We start from the raw sequence: 25,422 nt of genomic DNA on the forward strand, positions 1-25,422 counted from the left end.
ATATATATATATATATATATATATATATATATATATATATTTGCAACATGGCGCTCAGTTCGCTGCCAACTCCAGTCATCAATATGGCGTGCGCATAAACCCCTCGTAATCACAGGGACACTTCCTGATCACCCCAACATGTTGCAGGGGGAACATATGTTTGACTGACTCTCCTGTGACAATGTAGTGTAATGGATGCTGTCCCACGCTGTCCCAGCCTATGTGACTGGGCATGATACATTTGTAGATCCCTACCTTATTGGTCGTAGGCACTTTGCTATAGCACTTTTGGTCAAATTCGACCAATTACACACACATATACATGAATATGTTTATTTGTACGTTATGGGATAGGGTGGTTGCGTGGGCTAAGAAAGGCACGAGGGAACCCCACATTATTCAAAAATATTGGTCGAATTCAATTTCACAATAAGCGAGTGCACATGATCTAAAAGGTGGGGATGAACAAAAGTACTACCTGACTGGGAAGTTAAAAACAAAGATTTGGAGAGAAACACTCTCTCCTGCTGTGCTTGAGAGCAGATCTGTCAGGGGAGTACTGTCTGCAACTAAGCCGAGAGACTAGGCCATAATCAAAAGGCACTCCAGACCTTCTCCACATAGCCACCAAGGCGCTAACATGTGCTGTGGGGCTAGCTGACCCCTGATGTAGGTGAGTAGACCTGCGATGGGCCCTGCAGCATGCACATTTTTCAGGCCTGGCTCCAGCAGGGCGGCCAGGGGGGCCAGCCCCCCCCCCCCGAGAAACTGCTCTGGCCCCCCCTGGAAAGGAGGCCTTTGCTCTGACCAAGAGTTGCTTGTGTACAGTTTTCTTTTCATTCCGTTTATGAACGAAAAGAAATCGGTACACACACTGCAGACAGCGCGCACGATGGTGACCAGCTTAGTATATGGCTAATTATGAGGCATACAGGCATGCTATTAGATATAAATGTACTCATATCATTTTGCACCTGATAGCCAGTTAATACCTCGACAGCAGTGCCTGGCAAATGCTTTTCCATGCCTGCACAAAAACCCAAACTGTTTGTATTGCCAGTGCTTGCTTTGCTTACGACCTGCTTTCCATCGATCAGGGGATTCGCTAATCACTTTCCTTTTTTTGTCTTTCGATTGATTGGCAAGGCACCTTATGGTGCGGAGCTTGCAGAGTGCCATGTGGAATGACGCTCTACAGTGCTTCTATCTCTGGACAGGTCAATTGCGAATTTTTGTGTAATCAGGTCTGTCAATGTCCTTGGGTGCTTTACAACCATGCAGCCGCATAGTTACTCACATAGTAGTTATTTTTATTTCGCCCCACACACACATGGTCACCATAATTTATTTTGCTCCACACGCACAGTCTCGTCGCAACACTGCGACATACCGGCCGCTTTAGAGGAGCTAATGATTTTCCAAGGCCCTCAGACTTGTGCTGCAGGGTATAGGTGAGCTGAAGAGAGTCTTGCGCTCTATTTGAAATGTGCAGTCTTTCTTTTGAAAATCGCAGTTGGCTACGTGTATGCATTTGCAATGAGATTTTGGGCGCAGAGGAAAGGCACAATTTTGGGCTTACTGACGTCTTTAAGATAGAGCTTTCGTACTTTGTCACTGTGCTGGACCAAACAATAAGCAGTACTAATAGGACAGCTCAGGTGCAATTCGTTTGTCATGGATGTAAGACAACGCAGAGCAACACATACAGCAAGGCTGCTGGATCGCACAGCCTTGGCCCACGCCTGCGCAATGATTGAGCAGTGATATTCTGTAATTTCTGAACGTGCCCTGACTGCGCAGGCGTGGACCAAGCGGCAGCGGCCAAGCCTAAACAACCTTGCTGGCACAATATCGAAATGCATGCAGTCACTGGGCCAGCTTCAGTGCCTACACTTTACTTTGGAACTTGGTCAAGGTCAGAGTAGGAGTTGCAGGTAGGTGGAGGAGGCAGAGGCCAGTTGGCCCTAACCCCGGGTTGGTCAGACAGTAGTTTGATGTTTTGCTTACTTTTTTTAATTGGCTGGCACTTCTATGAATATTGAGAAAATGCTTCTCTTGCGATGTCGCAGATAATCCAAATTCGAATGAGAACACAAAAGAACAAAATACTCTTTTCCACTGCTCCCACATGGCATGGGAGAAGTAGAAAAGAGTATTTTGTTCTTCCGACATCGCAAGAGAAGCATTTTGCTTATCCAGGGTGCTAAGTTCGCTTGATTGAAAGCACACTCGAAGTGACAGGCAGACTAATTATGGGTAGTTTCAGGCCATTGGCTCTGGGTGCCTGGGCCTCAATGTCCAATAACTGTGATTTGAGTAGTTGAATATAAGAGAGGCTTACCAGCTTCTGTCAGTTTCTCCCGCGGTGAACTGCAGAGAAAACTGCACTCTGTCTCCCGCGCTCCGCGGGGTGTCGTACAATATATGCTAGTTGCTGGATCTATGGTATTGACTCCTGGCCCAGGCTGATTATTTCAGCTGAGGTTGAATTACCCACTGCTGGCACAGTTGGGGGCACAGTCACCGCCCATAGCCCGAGCGGAGGAGCTGGCACCGTCTGTGACACTGGGAGTAGGGCGTAGGCACTGTCAGCAACACAGGGGGGTCAAGGCACCTTCTGCAACTCTGGGAGGGCAGGTGCAAGAACCCCCTGCAACACTGCAATGGATTGGCCTCAGACTTTTTCATTTACTCCAGCCCTCTCTGATTCGCATGATCACCCTGTTCAGTCTCCTCAGCTCCCCCAGACTATTCCTCTCTTGCTTCCAGCCTCATTCACTTTTACGTCCCCGCCTCTCCTTAAGTCTCTTAAACATACGTGCGCCTACATTCCTCGCATGCATGCACACAACCCTAGGGAAAGATGGTGAGTATGGGCCGTGTTTCAGTGCTTCCTGTCGTACGACTTACTGGAGGGTTTCTGACCAAACAAGGAAGACTACTCGGCCAGACCATGCCAGACTGTATATAAAGTACTGATCTTCATTAGCTTATGCAGTTTGGGTAACTGTCCATAGTGTCTGTATGGAAACAGACTCTAACCTGTGTATTGTTTGAGCCAGAGGCTTGCAAGGCTATATAATGTAGCTCCTGGGTGGGTTAGTCTACTCTCACACCAACTGGAAATTGGGCCCCCCCAATAACACCTCTGGCCCACCTAGATGCTACATTCTGGAGCTCGGCCTGCCGCCGGACCAAGTGGGGGTAATGGTAATTCAGTTTGGTGGTATCCCTATGTGCAAGGCAGGAATGTATTCTGCATCAGTAAAGATCTGCCAGCAGTTCACTTTAACCCTGTGTGCTGGGAGGGGCAATTCTAGCACACAGGCATGCTGGCAGATGTACCCACCCATTGCATATTGTTGTATGGCCAAGCGGCAGCGCCCCAGAATGGACAGGTTGGGGCCCATGGCATCAACCACACTCTACACTGCTGCGGTGACATGCATGTACTGCCTTGTATAAAGGAATTAGGTTCAAGTCCTGCTGTTGTTTATTGTGCGGCAATCATGATGTTGGTGGGGCACTATGGGGAATTTTCTAGTTTCGACAACCAGGAGACAACTGTTTGGTGGCCCTTCTCCCACTCTCATTTGGGGGAGAAGGAGCCTAGCTGAGGCCATACAGATCTGGTCTGTAGTGGTTGGCACTCTGGGTAGAGGGGAGTTGTCCAGGGGCTCTACTTGCATATGGTGCACTTCATGCAGCATGCAAGCCAGAGTTTAGGAGGGATGCATCGATGAAGAAGGGGGGGGGAGTTTTGGGCTCTTGCCTGCCTTGTTCCTCTCTCCTGGTCACTGTGTCTACGCCACGATTTCCATCATTCCCTTTTTTTTCGGGCATAACGGTTGGGCTGTGGCAGGCAGCCTGATGGCACCTCTCCCTTTGTTGACTGTCCCTGCCTCATATTGAGCAAAGAGGGCTGCTGTAGAAGTCCTGCCCACAGGCATTGACAACTAGGAGATTGCTGCTATTTGAACAGCTTTATGCATCACCATTATTGGGTGGCGATAAGGTGGACTTTGTTGTCAGCTGGCGAATTAGTGATCCATTATCTGTGTAAACATGACATTACGGGCAAATGGTATCTATTTAGAACGCTTGCACTGTCAACCGACGAATGGCCGACATTTTGAGGCCTGTGCAGTTACAGACTGTGGGCCTCATTACACGGAAGGCGGTAAGGGTAAACGGTCACCGGTAATGGTACCGGTGACCGTTAACCCTTACCGCCTGATTACGAGGTCCCTTTGCGGGTTGGTACTTTAACGCCTGCTTTTTAGAATTACCCGGCCCTCCAAGGTCAGAATGGCCTGGTAATTCCCTATTCCTGGTACCCGGTATGGGGGCAGCCAGGCCGCTAAAAGTGGCATGGCTACCTCCATACTCGTAATGAGGCCCAATGTCAGTAAGACGCCTTGGTTGAGAATTCTTGCATCATTCTATTGTAGGTTATCTTTTGAGAAGTCTTGCTGTAATTTTTTTCTGTGGGTGGAAAAATGGTACCAAGTCTTCGGGCTGAACGATTTACCACCAAACTCGCTTACTGTTAGTGCCACACTGCCTCGAAGACCTAGCGCAGGATTACAAGTGGGAAAACGCCAGTGTAATTCCCCATTTTTGGAGTCCATAGGACTCATGGGGACATCTTCAGATTTACTGTGAGTGGTGATTCCAATACGATAAATCCAACCGTTATTGGATGCTGCCCTTCAAGGCCAAACCTACAATTCACTGGTGAGGTAAAAGTGGTGGTAATTCCATTGGCATTAACGGATTTACCTGCCCTTTTTTCACTGCACCGCCAGAATTGAATTGAGGCCCATGGTTCGGTTCTGACACACAGATCCTCAATTGATAATTACATGTTTGGCAAGTTTCCGTACTGGATTAATGGGTACGGTAATTAATGGAACTCCATGTGATATTCTGAAGGATTACAGCTGGTAATAAGAAAACTGTACAGTTGGGTGCTGTCATGATGCCTGCCCCCGGAAGACCAGACCAGGCCCAGCAGCCCCGGAAGCAGGCATCATGCCACTTGGAGCATGCCCAAAAGCCCCGGTTGGGGGCTGTTTGGGTACAGTCCTGGTGCCTATGGCGCCAGGCTCATAAAGATAAAGTCAGTCCTGGCGCCATGGGCGTCAGGCTCATTATTGATAATTTACCTGAAGCAGACCATGCTGCATACTCACCTGAGGCAGACCATGCTGCATGAAGACTCAAGCCAAATGAGGCTTAGGAGGGACTATTTTACTGAAGGGACTATTTTGTTACTTGGGTGGGGCTGTGGAAGAATACTTACCTGGATCTTCTTCCAAGGCTATTTAAACCACGCCCGGACAGCCACACGTGCTTTGCGTTATTATGCTTCCTGCAGCGTAACGCTCACTGTGTTTTCAGCAGCTCCAGTCTTCAGCCACGCCCGCTTCATTCCTGGGACTCCTGAAACAAGAAGACAAAAAGGATAAAGGTTAGAACAGGAGTTTTAACTTTAATCCTTACCTGAATCCTGATCCATTTCGCCATGGAACTGAAAGACAGAAGTCTTTGAAGCATCGCTTCGCATTCCTACGGCGCCGCGCTGAACTCACCTGCGTGGCGGTACTTCAGCATTCCATCACGCTCTCTCCATCTCGTGGCCGCCCTCCGACACCTAAGGAGACAAAGACAGCAAGGTGAGCAAGGGGACTCTCTAAGGCCATACAAGCTACCCCCAAGGACTTACCTGATTTACCACGGGAGGTACTCACCTCATTTCGGGTCGGCGCAGACAACTCTGCTTCATCGCCGTACCCCGGCCCCTAAGGGGAGAAAGCAAGGACAATACCAGTTACCCCCCACAAAACTTACCTGATTTACCACAGGGGTCTCACCTCATTTCGGGTCGGCACAGTCAACTCTGCTTCCTCGCCGTACCCCGGCCCCTAAGGGGAAAAACACAATAGACTTACCTGAATCTTACCGGGTGCCATTTGGAAATCCTCGAGTGGATAAATCGGCAACCTGCAAGGAATCGGACAGAGTGAAGAGCAGACATTTGAACTCTTATGAACAATTGGACTTTAGAGTCAATACTGGAACTCACCAATTCCTCTACGCCAGTGAAGTAACTGGTCATCAACGCGCCCCTGCGGTCGACGCAGGATGGGGAGCTCATCCTTCCAAACCATCAGGTGAGACTAATGAGGGGACATCAAGAGTGATCAGTGGGAAGACAACGGGAGTGGGGAAGGTGGGTTAACACTCAATTCCACGGGTGGTTAATTCCTCTTCTCCTTTGCAGAAGAATATTCTTGCGAGCCAGACAAACTAGGCTGAGCGGGCCAGTCCAGTCAGTCATCTCGGCGCTACACGTCACGCTGGTGGAAATAACAGCGGCCCAGTTCCAGTCGACGCCCCCGTGGGAACCAGGTGAGCGTAACAGAACGCGAAGCCTACCCACAAATACCCACCTGGGCGTCATGGAGACCTCAGAAACTGATCAGTTGGCCCAATTATTAGGGGAATTAAGGGCCGAAGTGCATTCCGCCCGCCAAGAAACCAATGCCCTCAGGAGGGAACTGATAGTGTCGAAAGAACAAACTGATGAGTTGGCCAGACAACTATTACAAAGCCAGGCTGGACAAACACCTCTACCAGGACTTGAGGCAAGTCCAGCTCCTGTACCATCGAGTAACCCGGTGCAGATAAATTTACCTGGAGCCGTTCCTTTGGCTCCGCCTGAACGCTTTGCCGGAGACCCAAAAGGGTTTGCAACATTCATGAATCAATGCCGCTTGCACTTTTTATGTAGACCTGGAGCTTTCCCAAACGATCAGGCCAAGGTAGCCTTTGTACTGTCATATCTCAGCGGCAGTGCGGCGGATTGGTCCATTCCACTAGTTAACCAGGATGACCCGATTCTTCGAGATTTCCAGGGTTTTCGAACAAGCATGGAAAGACTATTCGCCCGACACTCCCGAGGACAGGCTTTGGACAACAAACTTTTATCCCTATGTCAAGGTAACCAGGATCTTTTATCTTACATTGCAACTTTCAATAGATTAGTAGTGGAAACCGAATGGCCTGAAGCCAAGCGAATCACATTATTCCATCGAGGACTTCGAGGAGAACTCAAAGATGTTTTGGCCCAAATCGTGAACCCGCCTCAAGACTGTGCTGAATATATAGATCTAGTGGTCCAGCTCGATCACAGACTTCAAACCAGGAAGGCTGACCGAACCAAGTTTGAGAACAGGGTGTTGGTTAAAACCCACGTAAGCTCCAAGGGAGTAGATGTCTCAGAACCAGTGCAAATCGGGGGGGCTAAAGGACCCCTAACCCAAAAGGAGAGAGATAGAAGACGGCAACTGCAATTATGTTTATATTGCGGAACTGCTGGCCATTTTCTTCGGAACTGCCCTGTAAAACCACCCAAGAAAGTTATAGGAGCAGCAGACGAAAACCATGTGAAATCTGACTCGGGAAACGACCACGCCCGGCAAGCGTAGAGGTCCGCTTGCCGAGCTTAAAGAAGGACACTCTGACCTCGCATTTCACCATACCCATGGTCCTTGTAGATCCAGAGCAGCCATCACGCATGCATGCGGTAAAGGCGTACGTAGACAGTGGAGCCATAGGAAATTACTTGGACTGGGAATTGGCTACCAGAATGAATCTATCTCTCACCCGCAACACCACGGCCGATGTTGTCACCACTGTAGATGGAACGGAAATTGCCTCTGGACCCTTAACTCATTCCACTGCAGAGATAACATTGCTGAGTCAAGATGGGCATCGAGAGGCTATGATGTTTGACTTAATCAAGGCCCCACAGTTTCAGCTGATACTGGGGATACCTTGGTTGGAAAAACATAATCCCTGTATTGATTGGCGAAAGAAGAGACTAACCTTCCCAGAATGTGCTCACACCTGCTACCCAAGGAAAACTCAAAACTCAGTCCTGGCCCCAGTAATTCCAGTAGCCATGCAATTACCTGTTGAATACCAAGACTTTCAGGATGTCTTCCAAAAGGAACAGGCAAACACCTTACCACCTCACAGATCGTATGATTGTCAAATAGATCTTCTACCTGGAGCACAACCACCTTGCAGCCGAATCTATGTCCTTACGGAACCCGAAAATCTTCATTTGCGCCAGTACCTAGACCAGTACCTTGCTAATGGCTTCATTCGCTCGTCCAAATCCCCTGCATCTTCAGCTTTGTTCTTCATACCGAAAAAGGAAGGCGACCTTAGAACATGTACAGACTACTGCGCACTGAATCAGATAACCATCAAGAATCGATACCCACTGCCTTTGATCCCAGAACTACTAGACCAGGTGAAGGACGCTTGTATATATACGAAAATAGACCTTCGGGGGGCATATCATCTGGTACGTGTCAAAGAGGGTGACGAATGGAAGACTGCTTTTCGCACCAAGTACTGACTATTTGAGTACCAGGTGATGCCCTTCGGACTATGCAATGCACCAGCAGCCTTCCAGTTCTTCATGAACGATGTCCTCCGAGAGCTTATCGACGTTTGTGTGGTCGTTTGCATCGGCGACATTTTAGTATACTCTTTATCAGAATCTGAGCATGTAAAACACATCCGAGCAGTCCTAGAGAAGTTACGCCAGCATAAATTATATGCTAAACTGGGAAAATGCATCTTCCACACTACGGAAGTGGAATTCCTTGGATTTATTCTGACCCCAAGAGGAATCCGGATGGATACACGAAAAGTGGATGCCATTCTTAATTGGCCTTCGCCAAGTTCAATCAAAGGAGTTCAAAGCATGCTTGGCTTTGCCAATTTCTACCGCAGGTTTATCCCGGACTTCTCACACATTGTACATCCCATCACAACACTATTGCGAAAAAAACAAACGCTTTGTGTAGACAGAGGAAGCCGAGAATGCCTTCCAAGAGTTAAAAGCTAAATTCACATCTGCTCCCATATTAAGACACCCGCGCCCCAAGCTTCCCTACATAGTGGAAACAGATGCATCCAGTTCAGCAATGGGAGCAGTCCTTTCCCAAAAGGATCCCGAAACTAACCAGCTTCACCCAGTGGCGTTCTGGTCAAGAAAATGTTCAGCCCCCGAATTAAACTATGCCATAACCGACAAGGAGCTGCTGGCCATCAAGTCCGCCTTCAAGGCTTGGCGGCACTATCTACTGGGTGCCAGACATACCATCACGGTCATCACCGATCACCGCAACTTACAATACCTAAAGACAGCAAAAGCCCAATCTTCGCGCCAACTCCGTTGGGCATTGTTCTTCGCCGAGTTTGATTTTGTAATAACCTATCGACCAGGTTGTAAGAATGGTAAAGCAGACGCCTTGTCCCGGATTGGAATGGGAGAAGCAGAAATAACTTTAGAACCCGTACCCATAATTCTGGAACAGAGAATCCTTGGCCTGACTTCCATACAGACACTGGAGAACATTCAAAACAAGATCCACCAACTCTTTGATTCCGTTGCCCTACAGGACTGGGCAAAGAGAGGTCCAGAGTACTCTGTCATCGATGATTTACCTTATTACCAAGGCCGGCTATTTTTACCGCAAAAGGAACTATAGGAACTTGTCATTTCCCATTACCATGACACCTTAATAGAAGGGCATCCGGGTATTGCAAAAACCGAAGCTACAATTAGGAAGCAATTTTGGTGGCCTACCTGGCGAAAGGATGTCAAGTCATTTGTCATGTCTTGTGGCATTTGCACACAAAACAAAGGGCAAAAGAAAAAACCTGCTGGATTATTGCAACCATTAGACATACCACCTACCCCTTGGCATACCTTGTCATTAGACTTCATCACGGATTTACCCCCGTACCAAGGTTACAACACCATTCTAGTTATTGTAGATCTTTTTTCTAAAATGGCCCACTTCATTCCTTTAAAAGGGATACCTTCAGCTTCAATCCTGGCCAAGGAATTCCTTGAAAATGTTGTCCGCCTGCATGGCTTTCCTTCAGTGTTAATTTCAGATCGGGGCAGTCAATTCATTTCACATTTTTGGAGGAAATGCTGCCAACTGGCACAAATTGATGTTAGGCTTTCGACCAGTCACCACCCTCAGACCGACGGTCAAACGGAGAGGACCAACCAGACTCTTGAACAGTACCTCCGTTGTATGCTACATCAGTCTGAGGGGAATTGGAAAGACTTTCTGTGGATCGCAGAGTATGCGTACAATAATTCCATACACTCAGGAACTAGACAAAGTCCTTTTTTTACCAATTATGGGCACCATCCTCGAACCTCGGATTTGGACTCACCCCAGCATTTAGAGATGCCCGCAGTGGACCATCTCCACGCTGTTATTACACAAGCCTTTAAAGAAGCAACCATCCATTTGCAAAAGGCTAAGGAAAAATATAAAAAGGATGCGGATCAGCACAGAAGTGAAGCTCCTCAATACCAAATAGGGGACCAAGTATGGTTAGCCACTAAGCACTTACCACTCAAGGGGACTCGGACCTTTAACCCCACGTATTTGAGACCTTTTTCTGTCAAGGCAATTATTAACCCAGTGGCCGTCAAGTTGGACCTACCTGCTCATATGCGAATCCATCCGATTTTCCACGTGTCTCTTTTGAAGCCAATGCAACCAGGAACAAGGCTAACCACTCCACCTGAACCTATTCTCATGGACGGGGAGCCCGAGTTGGAAGTCTAGAATATTTTGGACTCAAAAAGAGTGAGATCAAAACTCTTTTACCTAATTGACTGGAAAGGTTATGGTCCACAGGAAAGGTCTTGGGAACCTAGTGACCACGTGCATGCACCTCGTTTAGTGAAGAGGTTCCATCGGGAATTTCCAGACAAACCACGGCCAAGGGGGAGAACGACTTTAGGAGGGGCCTTGAGGGGGAGTGCTGTCATGATGCCTGCCCCCGGAAGACCAGACCAGGCCCAGCAGCCCCGGAAGCAGGCATCATGCCACTTGGAGCATGCCCAAAAGCCCCAGTTAGGGGCTGTTTGGGTACAGTCCTGGCGCCTATGGCGCCAGGCTCATAAAGATAAAGTCAGTCCTGGCGCAATGGGCGCCAGGCTCATTATTGATAACTTACCTGAAGCAGACCATGCTGCGTACTCACCTGAGGCAGACCATGCTGCATGAAGACTCAAGCCAAATGAGGCTTAGGAGGGACTATTTTACTGAAGGGACTATTTTGTTACTTGGGTGGGGCTGTGGAAGAATACTTACCTGGATCTTCTTCCAAGGCTATTTAAACCACGCCCGGACAGCCACACGTGCTTCGCGTTATTCTGCTTGCTGCAGCGTAACGCTCACCGTGTTTTCAGCAGCTCCAGTCTTCAGCCACGCCCGCTTCAGTCCTGGGACTCCTGAAACAAGAAGACAAAAAGGATAAAGGTTAGAACAGGAGTTTTAACTTTAATCCTTACCTGAATCCTGATCCATTTCGCCACGGAACTGAAAGACAGAAGTCTTTGAAGCATCGCTTCGCATTCCTACGGCGCCGCGCTGAACTCACCTGCTTGGCGGTACTTCAGCATTCCATCACGCTCTCTCCATCTCGCGGTCGCCCTCCGACACCTAAGGAGACAAAGACAGCAAGGTTAGCAAGGGTACTCTCTAAGGCCATACAAGCTACCCCCAAGGACTTACCTGATTTACCACGGGAGGTACTCACCTCATTTCGGGTCGGCGCAGTCAACTCTGCTTCATCGCCGTACCCCGGCCCCTAAGGGGAGAAAGCAAGGACAATACCAGTTACCCCCCACAAAACTTACCTGATTTACCACGGGGGTCTCACCTCATCTCGGGTCGGCACAGTCAACTCTGCTTCATCGCCGTACCCCGGCCCCTAAGGGGAAAAACACAATAGACTTACCTGAATCTTACCGGGTGCCATTTGGAAATCCTCGAGTGGATTAATCGGCAACCTGCAAGGAATCGGACAGAGTGAAGAGCAGACATTTGAACTCTTATGAACAATTGGACTTTAGAGTCAATACTGGAACTCACCAATTCCTCTACGCCAGTGAAGTAACTGGTCATCAACGCGCCCCTGCGGTCGACGCAGGATGGAGAGCTCATCCTTCCAAACCATCAGGTGAGACTAAGGAGGGGACATCAAGAGTGATCAGTGGGAAGACAACGGGAGTGGGGAAGGTGGGTTGACACTCAATTCCACGGGTGGTTAATTCCTCTTCTCCTTTGCAGAAGAATATTCTTGCGAGCCAGACTAACTAGGCTGAGCAGGCCAGTCCAGTCAGTCATCTCGGTGCTACACGTCACGCTGGTGGAAATAACAGCGGCCCAGTTCCGGTCGACGCCCCCGTGGGAACCAGGTGAGCGTAACAGATGCAGATTTACTGAATAAGTCATGCAGTATTTCTGCAAACCTTCATGCATTCATTTTCATCAATTTTTTAAAAAACGTATATCCTCGTTCAGAGAATGGCAAAGGGGATGAGAAGATGTGCCTTAGCGATGCCCACTCTTTCGCCCCCATTGGTGGATCACCATGGAAAATGTGTTCTGCTGCAGTGGAGGGAAGGACATGTACTTCTTTTTACTACATGAAACAAAATGATTAAACTTCAGGGAACTTTTTAACATTTTGTCTTCACCTCTTTAATGAAGATAAAAACTGGTGCAAAATATATGAGAAATGTCCCCTTCCATCTGTAGGCCATAAACTGGCAGGCAACAAAGCAGGCAGTGGGCCTCATTACGAGTCCGGCGGTAGCTGTGCCGCTGGACTTGTGAGGATTTACCGGCTCTGCACTTGCTGGAATTACCGGGGCATTACAGCCCAGTGTTCTGGTAATTCCGGAGCCAGCATTCTGTAAATCCCCATTCCCGTGGAGTCCTATAGGACTCCACGGGAATGGGGAAGTGGAAACACTGGCACCATGTGGTTAATGGTGCCGGTGTTTCCGTGTCCGTCTGCGGCTGTTGGCGTTACGCCCGCCAGGTCAGACCTGGCGGGTGTAACACCACATGGCCACAGAACTTGTAGTTAGCCGGTCCGGAAAAAGATGCCGGTACGGTTTTACCAGCACTGTTAAATCCAGACCGGCTGACATGTAATGAGGCCCAGTGTTTGTAAACACCAAGGTGCTCATTTTCAATTGTGGCATACTCAAGGCTTTTTTACACCATTTTTATTCACGCCACTCCATATTTGAAATCATTTGTATGTTAAAAAAGAGGGGGACAGAACTCAAATTGCGTTTCCTCCAACTTCAACCGGCGTACATGCTTTTGCACTGCACATTTGCATTACAACGAGCACATGACAAACATTTTGCGGCAGGGACCTGGCTACGCATGAGTGCAAACGTACCAAGTCCGTGCCGTCAAATTACGTTTCGGAGCAACAAGAGCTCCCAAATGTTTTTCCATCAACATCCTAATCATAATAAGGCTCACAGATTCACACAGGTGCTTCATTTAATAAAATCGATTGATAACAGTGTCTTCCACATAACACCGGTAAAATACAGCACAAGTGCTGGTAGCTGACAGCATGGAATAAGGTATTTTCTCCACCGCTGTTTTGATTGGAATTCCACATATAAAACCCAATGTGTTAATTCGACTGTTATTTCGGTTACCGCTTCCCGCAATAATTAGAAAGTGTGAATAATCTCACCTTGACAGATCGTGTAAACCGCCAGAGAACAACCAAATGCTGCAGTTAAAGCTCCTCTAGGACGGCCCTGTCCTCTCTGGCCCGGAGTGGGAGTAACCAGGGGAAAGAACAGGGTCGCCAGGGAAACACTCAATAGGGAAGAAAACCCTGGTGGAAGCTGGAAGTGTTGTGGATCCGGATAGCTGATGAATGTCTTAAATTAGTGGCAGTGGAAGGCAGGCAGGAAGGCTTCGTCTGGATGCACAAAGGAAAATGGTCAGAGTAGGTTCGTAAAGGAGGGAATAGGAGTGGTAATTAAACGACACAGTAAAGATGTCTCACCAGCATAGTCAGGAGTGAAGAGTCGGATGATTGAGCTAGAGCCTCGAGGGAGAAGTGAATGGGAGACAAGAGCTCTAAAAGAAATAAATAATAAGGTCAGAATCGGAATCGGGAGAGAGGGAAAGAAATTCTGGGTGAAGGGCACTTACGGCTATCGGGTATCTCAGAAGATACGAAATCAGGGTTGGCGTATTTGTGACGCCGATGGGTTTCAGGGCTCGGCGAGAAATCCCGAGAGAAGGGAAGACCGGAATGGAAGGGGGAGTCCGGAGACGAGAGCTGAGAGACAAAAGGTAACAGAGTTAGTCGGAGAAATCACATAGGAGAGGCAGAAATATTGGAATTCCTAGAAGCGAACTCACGGAGCGTCTGTTGAAACAGAAGCGATGCGAGGAGTTGTCGGCTTCCGTGTTTGATAAAGGATCACGTGAGCAGGCAAGAGCGTCTCAGAGAGACGTGAAAAGACTAGACCGCTACGTTCCACACAGAAGTCATCTTGAGAAGGATTCTCGGGAGTCGTGTTGTGAAAAGCACCACACAACCGGTTGCGAGCCCACAGAGACCACCTCCCACAATGTGTAACAGTATACCCCCTCCTCCTGGGGGGAGAACCCGGTTTACCTGGGTGAAAGAGAAAGAACCGTCAAATCAATTTAGGAGCATGAACTCCAGAAGCTGGTTCCCAGGATCGTTCAGCAGGTGAATAGCCTTTCCAATCTACCAAAAACTGCAGTTTACCCCTCCTGTAACGAGAGTCACAAATATTGGCCACTTCATATTCAGATCCAGTAGCAGTAAAGACCGGAGGCGGAGGAGGTGTCCCCGATCTCTGAAAACGGTCCGGAACGACCAACTTGATTTGAGATAGGTGAAACACTGGATGAATCCTAGACCAGGAAGTCGGTAGGGCGAGTCTGACTGCAGCAGATCCAACCCAGGATAAGACTTTAAAGGGTCCAAAATACCTGGGAGACAATTTAGAAGGGACAAGATGCCGGGGAAGGAATCGGGATGCCAGCCAAACAGAATCTCCCGGGAGGATATTAGGGGCTGCCCGACGATGCTTGTCTGCGTTCCTCTTAGCCCGATCTTGAGCCTCTTGAAGTGATAGTCTGGCTAGCTTCTGACCCTCTTTTATATCAGCGATAAGACTGTCAACCCCAGGGCACCAGGAAGCAGGAATAGAAACGGTAGGTACAAATGAAGGGTGATACCCATTGCGACAATGAAAAGGACTGGTGTGAAGTGCAGAATGCTTGGCGTTATTGTAGGCGAACTCCGCAAATGGGAGCAGTTTGACCCAATTGTCTTGGGCAGCTGAGATGAAACATCTCAAATATCCTTCCAAAGTTTAATTAGGCGTTCCGTCTGCCCGTTAGTCTGGGGGTGATATCCAGAACTTAAGGCTCTCTTGATTCCCAGAATGTGACATACCTTCTGCCAGAAAAGAGAGGTATATTGGGGGCCCCGATCCGATACAATGGTATCTGGGAGTCCATGTCGAGAAAAGATTTCGGAAAGAAAGATCTTTGCCATAGCCGCTGCTCCAGGAAGTTTCACTAATGGGGTGAAATGCGTCAGTTTGGTAAAGTAATCGATGGTGACCATGATAGTGGTTTTATTCTCAGAAGAAGGTAGGTCTGAAACAAAATCGGTGGAAATTATCTGTCAAGGTCGGTCAGGAATAGGCATCCTTGAAAGTAAGCCCAGAGAAGACATCCGAGGAGACTTAGTCTGAGAACAAATAGTACAGGCTGCAACATAATCACGGACGTCTGTCTTTACTTCTGGCCACCAAAAATGTCGTTGAACAAGCTCCAAGGTTGAGGCGTATCCTCGATGGCCAGCTGCTCGGGAGTCGTGACACATTTGTAGAAATGTTGTAAGGAAGGAGTGGGAATCAGAACTTGAGCTCCTCAAAAATAATGGCCCCTCTCTTCCGTGAGCTGATGAGTAGCGGCAATTTCTTCACATAAGGATTTGTTCTGATTAGTGGCTGTCAATACTTCTTGAGGAAAATCCGTTAGGACTGCGATAAATCTTGCTGTGGGGAACATCTTTTCAGTACAGAAATTAGAAGTTGGAGAATCTTTTTGGGAAAGAGCGTCGGCCCTTAAGTTATGCTTTCCAGGAAGAAAGGTGAATTCGATCCGAAAGGGGAGAAAGAAATAGGCCCAGCGAGCTTGTCTACTGTTGGTGGTCTGGGCATTCTGAAGTACTCTGAGATTTTGGTGATCGGTGCAAACTTTGACAGGAAATGAAGATCCCAACAACAGATGTCTCCATTCTTCGAAGGCCCTCTTAATAGCTAAAAGTTCCTTCTAAAGGACTGAATAATTCAGTTCTACTGCGTTGAATGTTCTAGACAAATACGCGACTGGTCTTTCTTCCCCCTGATCAGAGAGTTGTAAAAGCACAGCTCCCAATGCGTATTGAGAGGCGTCAGTCTCCACGATAAATGGCTTAGTCTGATCCGGGGTGATCAAAATAGAGGCAGAAGTGAAAAGTTCTTTCAGAGTTTGAAAGGCACTTTGGGCTGCTTCGTTCCAGAAGAATGTGAATGTATTCAATTTGCATAGTTAGAGTTATCATGTCTGCCAGGTTGGCTGGGCGAGGAACTTTAGAAATCTCGTCTTTCAGATCGTCTGTTAATCCCCTATGAAAAAGAGTAAGAAGACCCTCATCCGGCCACCCTAATTCGGAAGATAACTGCTTAAATTGGGTGATATACCCTAATAGGTCCTTTCCGCTCTGTTTTAGGTCAAGGAGTCTTTCCTGAGTGGATACTGTGATTTCTTTCCTACCAAACATGGATTTTAGACTATTAGAGAAAGCAGAATAAGAATCAAGGATTACATTGTTTGAGGTAACTAAAGGTGTGGCCCATGCCAATGCGGGTCCAGATAAATGAGAAATCACAAACCCCACCTTATCTTTGTCCATTGGGAAAAAACTAGGTTTAAGTGTAAACTGGACCGTACAGCTATCAAGAAATTCTTTGAGCTTGTATGGGTCGCCATCGTACATTATCGGGTGTAATGTGGACGGGGGAGTGTCAGAAAATGCTCTGGCAACTTGTTGTCGTAATTGTACATTGTCCTGTTTAAGTGACTGTACCTCTAAAGACATGGCCTGCATAGCGGCCATTAATTGCTGCATTTGTTGTTCCATAATGGTCTTCGTCTGTCAATATTATTTTTTAGGCGTCGCTTACTGTTAATTTGACTGTTATTTCGATTACCGCGTCCCACAATAATTAGAAAGAATAATCTTACCTTGACAGATCGAGTAGACCGCCAGAGAACAACCAAATGCTGCAGTGAAAGCTCCCCTAGGACGGCCCTGTCCTCTCCGGCCTGGAGTGGGAGTAACCAGGGGAAAGAACAGGGTCGACAGGGAAACCCTCGATAGGGAAGAAAACCCTGGTGGAAGCTGGAAGTGTTGTGGATCCGGATAGCTGATGAATGTCTTCAATTAGTGGCAGTGGAAGGCAGGCAGGAAGGCTTCATCTGGATGCACAAAGGAAAATGGTCAGAGTAGGTTCGTAAAGGAGGGAATAGGAGTGGTAATTAAACAACACAGTAAAGATGTCTCACCAGCAGAGTCAGGAGTGAAGAGTCGGATGATTGATCTAGAGCCTCGAGGGAGAAGTGAATGGGAGACAAGAGCTCTAAAAGAAATAAATAATAAGGTCAGAATCGGAATCGGGAGAGAGGGAAAGAAATTCTGGGTGAAGTGCACTTACGGCTATCGGGTATCTCAGAAGATACGAAATCAGGGTTGGCGTATTTGTGACGCCAATGCGTTTCAGGGCTCGGCGAGAAATCCTGAGTGAGAAGGGAAGACCGGAATGGAAGGGGGAGTCCGGAGACGAGAGCTGAGAGACAAAAGGTAACAGAGTTAGTCAGAGAAATCAGATAGGAGAGGCAGAAATATTGGAATTCCTAGAAGCAAACTCACGGAGCGTCTGTTCAAACAGAAGCGACGCGAGGAGTTGTCGGCTTCCGTGTTTGATAAAGGATCACGTGAGCAGGCAAGAGCGTCTCGGAGAGACGTGAAAAGACTAGACTGCTACGCTCCGCACGGAAGTTATCTTGAGAAGGATTCTCGGGAGTCGCGTAGTGAAGAGCACCACACAACCGGTTGCGAGCCCACAGAGACCACCTCCCACAATGTGTAACACTATGGAGAATTCAATAACCAATATAACACATTCTATTGATGTTTTTATAAAGCTGTTACCAGAATCCTATAAGATCTTACATGAATCCCACTTCAAACTTATAAGATTTGATTATAATTCAGTAGGTATTTGGGTGTCATATAAGTTCTTATAAAGTATTTACTATTGTTGCCAAAGTCCCACTAGTTTCTCACAAGTTCTTATAAGCTACTTCTATTAAACGCATAAGTCGTTTTTGTAAGGGAAGTCAAGCAGCAAATAATCAGCTCCCCAAGTTTAAGTCAACACTGTATGTTTGAGTAAATAACGACATGAAACTGATCAGAAAGTCATTTCATAGGCCCGATTTTACCCGGACCCGTGACGAAAATGAAAGCAAAAAAGGGGAAAGCAAACTCCAAAGTTCACAGTGCTGCTTTCTGTAAGTCGCGAAGCAGTTTCCAACGAAAGGATTGTTGTCCTGAATCTCTGCAACATGTCGTCTGCTTTCCGGATCATTTTTCCTCTGACTCTGGTTTGCAGCTGGTGCTCAAGGAGTGATTTGTGTGGTTTAACCACCCACATCGAAATAGGTAAGTTCGGTGAATCAGGAGTTCATGTTTAGTGCACGTAAGATCACCTAGAGTTTATAAGCACAAAGCGTTAGGGGGTCCTTTCTGGGAGTATGCAAGGTTACAACTGTTGTAATTCGTGACAGCCGCTTAGCGTTCAAATTGGTGTGCCTTAATACCGATCTGGGGAATCTTTCTTCTAAGACATATATTTAAATAATGGGTCGAGATGGTGCATTTCACAGCACAGTTTTCTTTCAGAGATTGGATAAAACGCCGTAGGACCTAAAGCCTGTCCCAACGAGAAACATAGGGCACATTATTATACTAGCAACACATCAGAGGGTTGGGCGCCCTATGGGAAACGTCAGGCACAGCAGAACAAGGTGTGTGCCAAATCTCTGATTGAGTGCCTAACAGAGTGCGCCCCTACCCCTCTGACCAAAACGCTATTTGTGAATTAAATAGTAGTTGAAATTAAAACGTTATAAATATTGTGTCAGGAAATACTGATTCATGCAATTATTTGCGCGTAAAACGCACATTTGCGCGCCATACTGCCTGAAAATCCCTGTTTGAGGTATGGGGAATTTCGGGAAGAATGGCGCTCAAATGTGCGTTTTACGCGCAAATAATTCCACGAATCAGGGTCACAACCGTTTTAATAATAAAAAAAAGGTCTGGTAGCCCTTCTACCGAGAACGAACAAGGCCAAATAACCTGTTCTCTGGGGAGGTGCACACCGGGAAGGTCTACGTTTTTAGCTCACTGTACCTTTCACACAGGAGGCATAACTATTTACATATCAGTCTGGTCCCACCCACTTAGGCAGTCCAGCTGTAAATACTCTGTCAGGCGCTAGAAAGTACATCAGTGGGACACACTGAGATCTCTGATCCTTCCTTCAGCAAATTCTGACCCCCACTTACCGCTTTATGGGACGGTGAGGCCTCCTAAACTAGTGGGCTGGCCCTTCTTACACCTTATCTGCCCTTGTGCCCAATTAATATAGCCCTTGCTGTGTAAAGCCTGCCCCAACACCACACTCACAACCTGTTCCCGTTGGAGAACTGAAGGCACTGTGGCATCCCTTTGATGTTCCTAAATCACAGCTGACAGTTTAAGCTAAGGGGGCAAAGCTCACAAGTGAAGTACTGAGCAGCCTATACTTTGCAAGTTCGAATCCCACAGCAGGGTGGATTTCGCCTTCCTTCCTAGGTTAAAAAATACAGTACTTATTTTTATTAGGATCACGTGTTCGCAATCCTGGCTTTCTGGCGAAAAGTACTTTGCCACATCGGACGTGTAGTAATTCTTTTTTTGTACGCCCATACTTTAAAAATATGGGCATACAAGTCCCAGCATGCAAAGTGACATTTAACAAAAAACAAGTACTTGGAAAAGGGGTTCTTGGAGGCTCGCTGCCTTTTGGCAACTGTGCACGGTGTGAAGGGTGATAGGGAGAGTAAGCATGGAGTGAGGATAAGGAGTGTAAATGGGGGCTCGAGGCCTGTTGCTGAATCAATGGTAGGTGGGCGATTTGTATTACGAGCGTTTGCATGTGCAAATCATGATGGAACCTATTGATGCAGGTCACCAATCCAAGAATAGTCCTAACACCTGTAATTTCTAAATGACATGCAACAGTAACATGGTAGACTGGTGGCCTCTCCTTTAAAGTGCGCTTCCCATATTCCCATGTGCCACTGCGTTTTCCTGGGCTGCATCAGTAGAGTGTGGCAATTCTCTGGCCTAGCAGGTGCACATACAAAAGAAGAGCATGTCCAAAGGTCGCCGGCATTGGACACCTGGCCAAAAACCACTAACTACTAGTGTATTTTGTTTTTATTAATGTGCACTGTGCAGATCATCATATTTGATAAGGAATTGCTTTCAATAAAAAGACTTATATCCGTGCGTCCAAATGTCTGTAGCAAGTGAAAGGGAATATTGGATGTGAAACAGTGGGTGAGCATGGTGAGGGGTAGTGGAAGTGCATTCAACAATTGGCTGGCGGAAGGTGCAGTAAGACTGGTGTGAAGGGTGATAGGGAGAGTAAGCATGGAGTGAGGATAAGGAGTGTAAATGGGGGCTCGAGGCCTGTTGCTGAATCAATGGTAGGTGGGCGATTTGCATTCCAGTGCAACTCCCAGAATCGAACGAATTCGTGCCCTATATAACCAATATCTAAGAAAAACCAGCTGATGATGATAAGAGGGTCCTACTTGAGCACATGTTTCTATAATGAAGAGTAATCCACTCTGACCACACACATGAACAGCGCATCTGCTTGAAATGGTGGCAAAGTGAGCCATTTTAGTTGCGTCTTAGTGAGTGGTAACCTGGACATGAGTCTAAAAAAACGCCTTCGAGGCAAATTGGCGTCATCGAGCAATAAACACATTTCATAGGATTTATCCATGTGGCTTGGTATCCATTTTAGACAAATGTGCGACAAATGTGCTTATTAATGGCTTATTATGCATTGACCTGTGGGGGATGGACATGTATCTAATAGAAGGCATTATTTGAATGGCACATGTAAAATAGTGACTTCGGTGATTCTAAGCAGCCTCTAAGCACTGTAATAATCAATGTCATTGTTATTACCCGCTCGTGGTACTCAGTTTATCAACCTCAGGTGGTGCCCTACATTATCCTGCTCCCAAGGCGCGTGCTGCGCTTTAGCCTGTTGCTTCGGTTTTTGCTCACATATTTTGAGTTTGGCTTGGAGTTTCATGCATGCAGACTTAATGCATTGTGCATGAGGAGAAAAGGGGGCAGGAGAGGGGGATAAGTGAGGACTTACTCAAAAAGCAGACCAGTAAGTTGCATTGCAGAAATGCAGTACAAAAAAGAAATCTCAGCTGACATATTAATAAGGTTCCATAGGTCAGCGGGAGAAAGGGATGATCTTATGGAAAACGCCTTTGGGAATTTGCCTAGACCGGGTTATAGTTCTTGTCACGCTGCTTATTTGGCAGGTCATGGGCCTTGATGCTGTGTTATGATATTGGGCTATTTGCATAGCGCCTTTTGCCATTGGTCGGCGGCCCAAGCGATGTGGGTTGAACACCCTCAGGGACCGTAGTCCAGGCCAGTGGAGAGAATAGTGTAGTAAACAGCGCATGGGTGCACTCGGTATGTGTGCAGCCAGGCCGGCGTAAGTGCGGATTAATGGTGAACATCTGTTCCGTTTTTCCTGAATTTTCTGGATGTGCTTAGGGCTATCTCTAAGTTGAAATCTGCGGCCCCCATCTGATAGGGGTTTTGAAGGAAATCCTTCCAGAAATAATCGCTAGGGTGACACCCACCGTAAACGGCTCATTTCCGCAGGGTATTATCCGCCCAGAGCTTAGACAAGCTATTGTCCTTCCACTTTAAATAAAGTCTTCACTTGACCCCACAATTCCAGTTAACTATCTGCCTATTACACGTCTTCCTTTTTTTTATGAACCTACTTGAATCTTCAGTGGCTCCTCTTGTATCTGCCTTCTTCGAACACTCTAATGGTCTTGCTCTTTTTCAAGTGGGGTTTCAACCAGGGTGGGTACAGAGAGTGTACTGGTGGCGATTATGGATGGTCTTACCTTGCTGGCTGACCAGGGAGGAGTGGATGCCCTGATTCTGTTAGATCTATCAGCGGCCTTCAACACTGCTGACCACTCCATCCTGGTGACTCAACTAGCCTCAGCAGGACTCTCGGGAACCGTCCTGGCATTGCTTTCTTCTTTCTTATCTGACCGGTGGCAGCCAGTCTCTCCTCCTTCTTTCCTATCACCTTCTCATGCTTTTTTCTGTGGTGTCCCTCAGGGGTCTGTCTTGTGCCGAATGTTATTTAATATCTATGTTGCTCTCGTGGCTTCAGATGCTACTCCTACGCAGACGACACCCAGATTTTGGCACGTTTAGATCTCAACCAGTCTCGGGTTTCGACGGAGTTGGGTGAGTGCCTGACAGCCATGAAGGGTTGGATGGACAGCAACTGACTTAAACTGAACAGGGACAAGACAGAGGTGATGGTGGTGGGTTCTTCTTCTGGGGTTTCTCTTTGGACACCTTCCATTTGACCACCGGCTCTGGGGGTTCACCCCTCCCCAGTAGTGACAGTAAAGAACCTTGGAGTATGTCTCTCCTCCACACTTTCCATGGCTATGCAGGTGAGTGCTGTCTGTAAAATGGGCTTCCTCTCCCTCTTGCGTAAAACGCTCCCGTTCCAGCCAGAAGCCCTACGGCCTCAGGTGTTGCTTCCCAGGTCACCAGCCGCATTGACTACTGCAGTGTCCTCTACCTGGCTCAACCAAAGGGTTTGATCCAGTGGCTGCAGCGCCTGCAGAACATGGCGGTGAGGGTGGCCACTGACTCACGTTATGGAGCACACATCAGTCCAGTGACCCAATTTCTTCTCTGGCTTCCTCCGGTGGCAGAGAGGATTACATTTAAATGCCCTCTGCCTAGTTCATCATGCCTACTGCTATCTTGGTGCTGAGTTTCTTCGGGATACATTTCTGCCCTTTATCCCGGGCCGGGCTCTCCATTCAGGATCAGCTAACCTAGTCATCATTCTGGAAGTCTGGTGGGCCCGTTTGGGCGGCCATGCTTTTTCCGTAGCAGCCGGAAAGCTTAGAAATGAGCTACTACCACCAATGCGGAAGTTGGAGAATCATCTTCAATTCCGACGTGCTCTCAAAACCTTATTACTTTAGTGTGGAAGCTAATTACACTTACTGCTGATCTTACTGCTGATATCCTAGCGCCAAGATGCCCTTGTGGTGAAAGTGTGCTCTATAAACTCTAATAACATAACATATTTCCTGCACTTCTTTTCTCCCAGAAATATGGTGGATTGAGTCTGTTTGCAGGGGTTGAGCAGTGATTCCTTGAACGGTTGTAGAGGTTGACTTTAATTATGAAATATTCTAGGCCTGTGTGTCAGAAATCTCTTTGAATAAAGCAAATGGTCTTGACAACAATGTATTGCTGGACAGGGAGCCAGTGCAGAGTTGGTAGTGCCTGGGAAATGTGTTCTTGTTTGCCACTGAGTGGCAGTTGGTGCAGATTTTCCTTGGGTATGACTCTGTAACTGCCATTCCAGCTATCTGCGTTTGAGGGGGGCTGTACACTATGCACCTTCTAGTTAAGATTGAGGACAGGATTGTGACTGGAATGAGTAGGTACGCAAGGGGTCTGCATCAAAGAACATGCTGAGATGATTACGTTTGTCTACAGGGAATGGAGAGCTGTGATGATGACGGCCAGTTGTAAGGAACTAATGAGTTGCAGGGAGTGGCACATTATGAGCTCTATGTGTACCCTTTTCCACATGTTTGGCACATTTCTAATGGCAGAATACAGTCCAGCTCCCAGCCCCGGATGACATGAACAACCCCAGCCTTTGGTCTTTGATACATTTTAGGCACGACTTGACATCAGGTAAACCCTACATACACTGCCGACATGATGCACTTATTTAAATGATTAGATGGTACTCAAAAGTAGAGTGTTATAAATGCCTAGGTAACATTTATTGTATACAGTTCTGCACGCCTCCCTTAATTGGCAGGGTAATGTGTGGACAGGAGAAATACAACTGAGGCAAAAGCCACCTTTATTGTGCATACCGGGTACCATCCCAGGACAGACGCAATGGTCAACATCCCACAGTAGGCCATGGGAGCAGCGTGATTGATTATCCCGGAAAGCCATTTATTAAGCCACATCTACTCATTAATTTAGGGTGAAGAAATGTGCATATCTCTGACATGCTGAATACATGTAAGGTGTGTCCAAGATGTGATGCTGGCGAGAATATGCTGCGGGCCACGGTGTGATTGTCCAGTCCCATTGGCCAACCAAGTTACTCCACCAGTTTCATTTTGCATTTAAACCTCTGCATACCTCTGCATGATGTATGAAACAATTCAAATAGGGCTGTTTTATGCCTTTAATAATGAAGACTCAATAATAGGAAGGTTAACTATGATCTGGGTGACGAGTGGTTGCATTTCGTCTGCTTTCAGAGACCTGGGTAAATGCATCACACCCGTATTTCCGTTACACAGCCTGCCTGGACTTCAGTGTCAAGACCAACGAGAGGAGGTCAGAATGACAGATTTTACAGTTGGGAACTGATAGTTGAGCTCCTGTAGAGGAGCAACTGCATGCCTCTGAAGGAAATCCCCCCCACCTCCTGTATGTTGGAAGCCTGAAATTGTGCCATGCTTGACACCAGCTGCTGTGACCATACCCCAGAGAATATGCGAAAGAAGATACCCACTGAGAAAACCCCGTCAAATGTATTCCCGAAGAGACAATAATCTGATGGAGGAACTCTGTGAAGAAATCTGAGAATGAGTAAAAAGGAGCTGGTGACATCACAAGAGACGAGCGTGACGCCCTGAGAAGACTGCCTGAAGACAATGCATGGACCTTATAGAACTGGCGACGAAGTAAATAGTCGAGTAAACTTACATATACAAAGAGAAGATTGCACGCGTGTGACGCACTGCATAAAATGCAAGCTGTTCAATAAATGTACAAATGCAGCAACGCAAGTAGATTAAGTAATCTTAGAAGCTGGCTATACGTAGTAAATAGACTGCATGCCGAGCCGCCATTGTATAGAAGCTGGACATCGGTGTCATGATTTTAGTAAGCCCAGACCCATGGAGAAGAAAAGCCAAGAACTGTGTTTCAGTAACCATTAGCTGAGATCGCGGACTTGAATGGTGAAGCTGT

At 47.3% G+C, this 25,422-nt stretch overlaps 1 protein-coding gene across 1 annotated transcript in view; it reads left to right on the forward strand.

Moving 5' to 3' along the window:
• The first annotated feature begins 18,566 nt into the window (after nucleotides 1-18,566).
• The window catches only part of GPLD1 (glycosylphosphatidylinositol specific phospholipase D1), a 701,308-nt gene continuing 694,452 nt past the window's right edge, over nucleotides 18,567-25,422 (forward strand). Inside the window, exon 1 of the mRNA XM_069613627.1 lies at nucleotides 18,567-18,705. Within this exon, the coding sequence (XP_069469728.1) occupies nucleotides 18,609-18,705 (97 nt within the window). The 5' untranslated portion in view covers nucleotides 18,567-18,608. The remainder of the gene's footprint in view (nucleotides 18,706-25,422) is intronic.

The sequence above is a fragment of the Ambystoma mexicanum genome, chromosome 5p (genome assembly GCF_040938575.1).
Source record: "Ambystoma mexicanum isolate Mex_15411 chromosome 5p, UKY_AmexF1_1, whole genome shotgun sequence".
NCBI classification, from domain to species: domain Eukaryota; kingdom Metazoa; phylum Chordata; class Amphibia; order Caudata; family Ambystomatidae; genus Ambystoma; species Ambystoma mexicanum.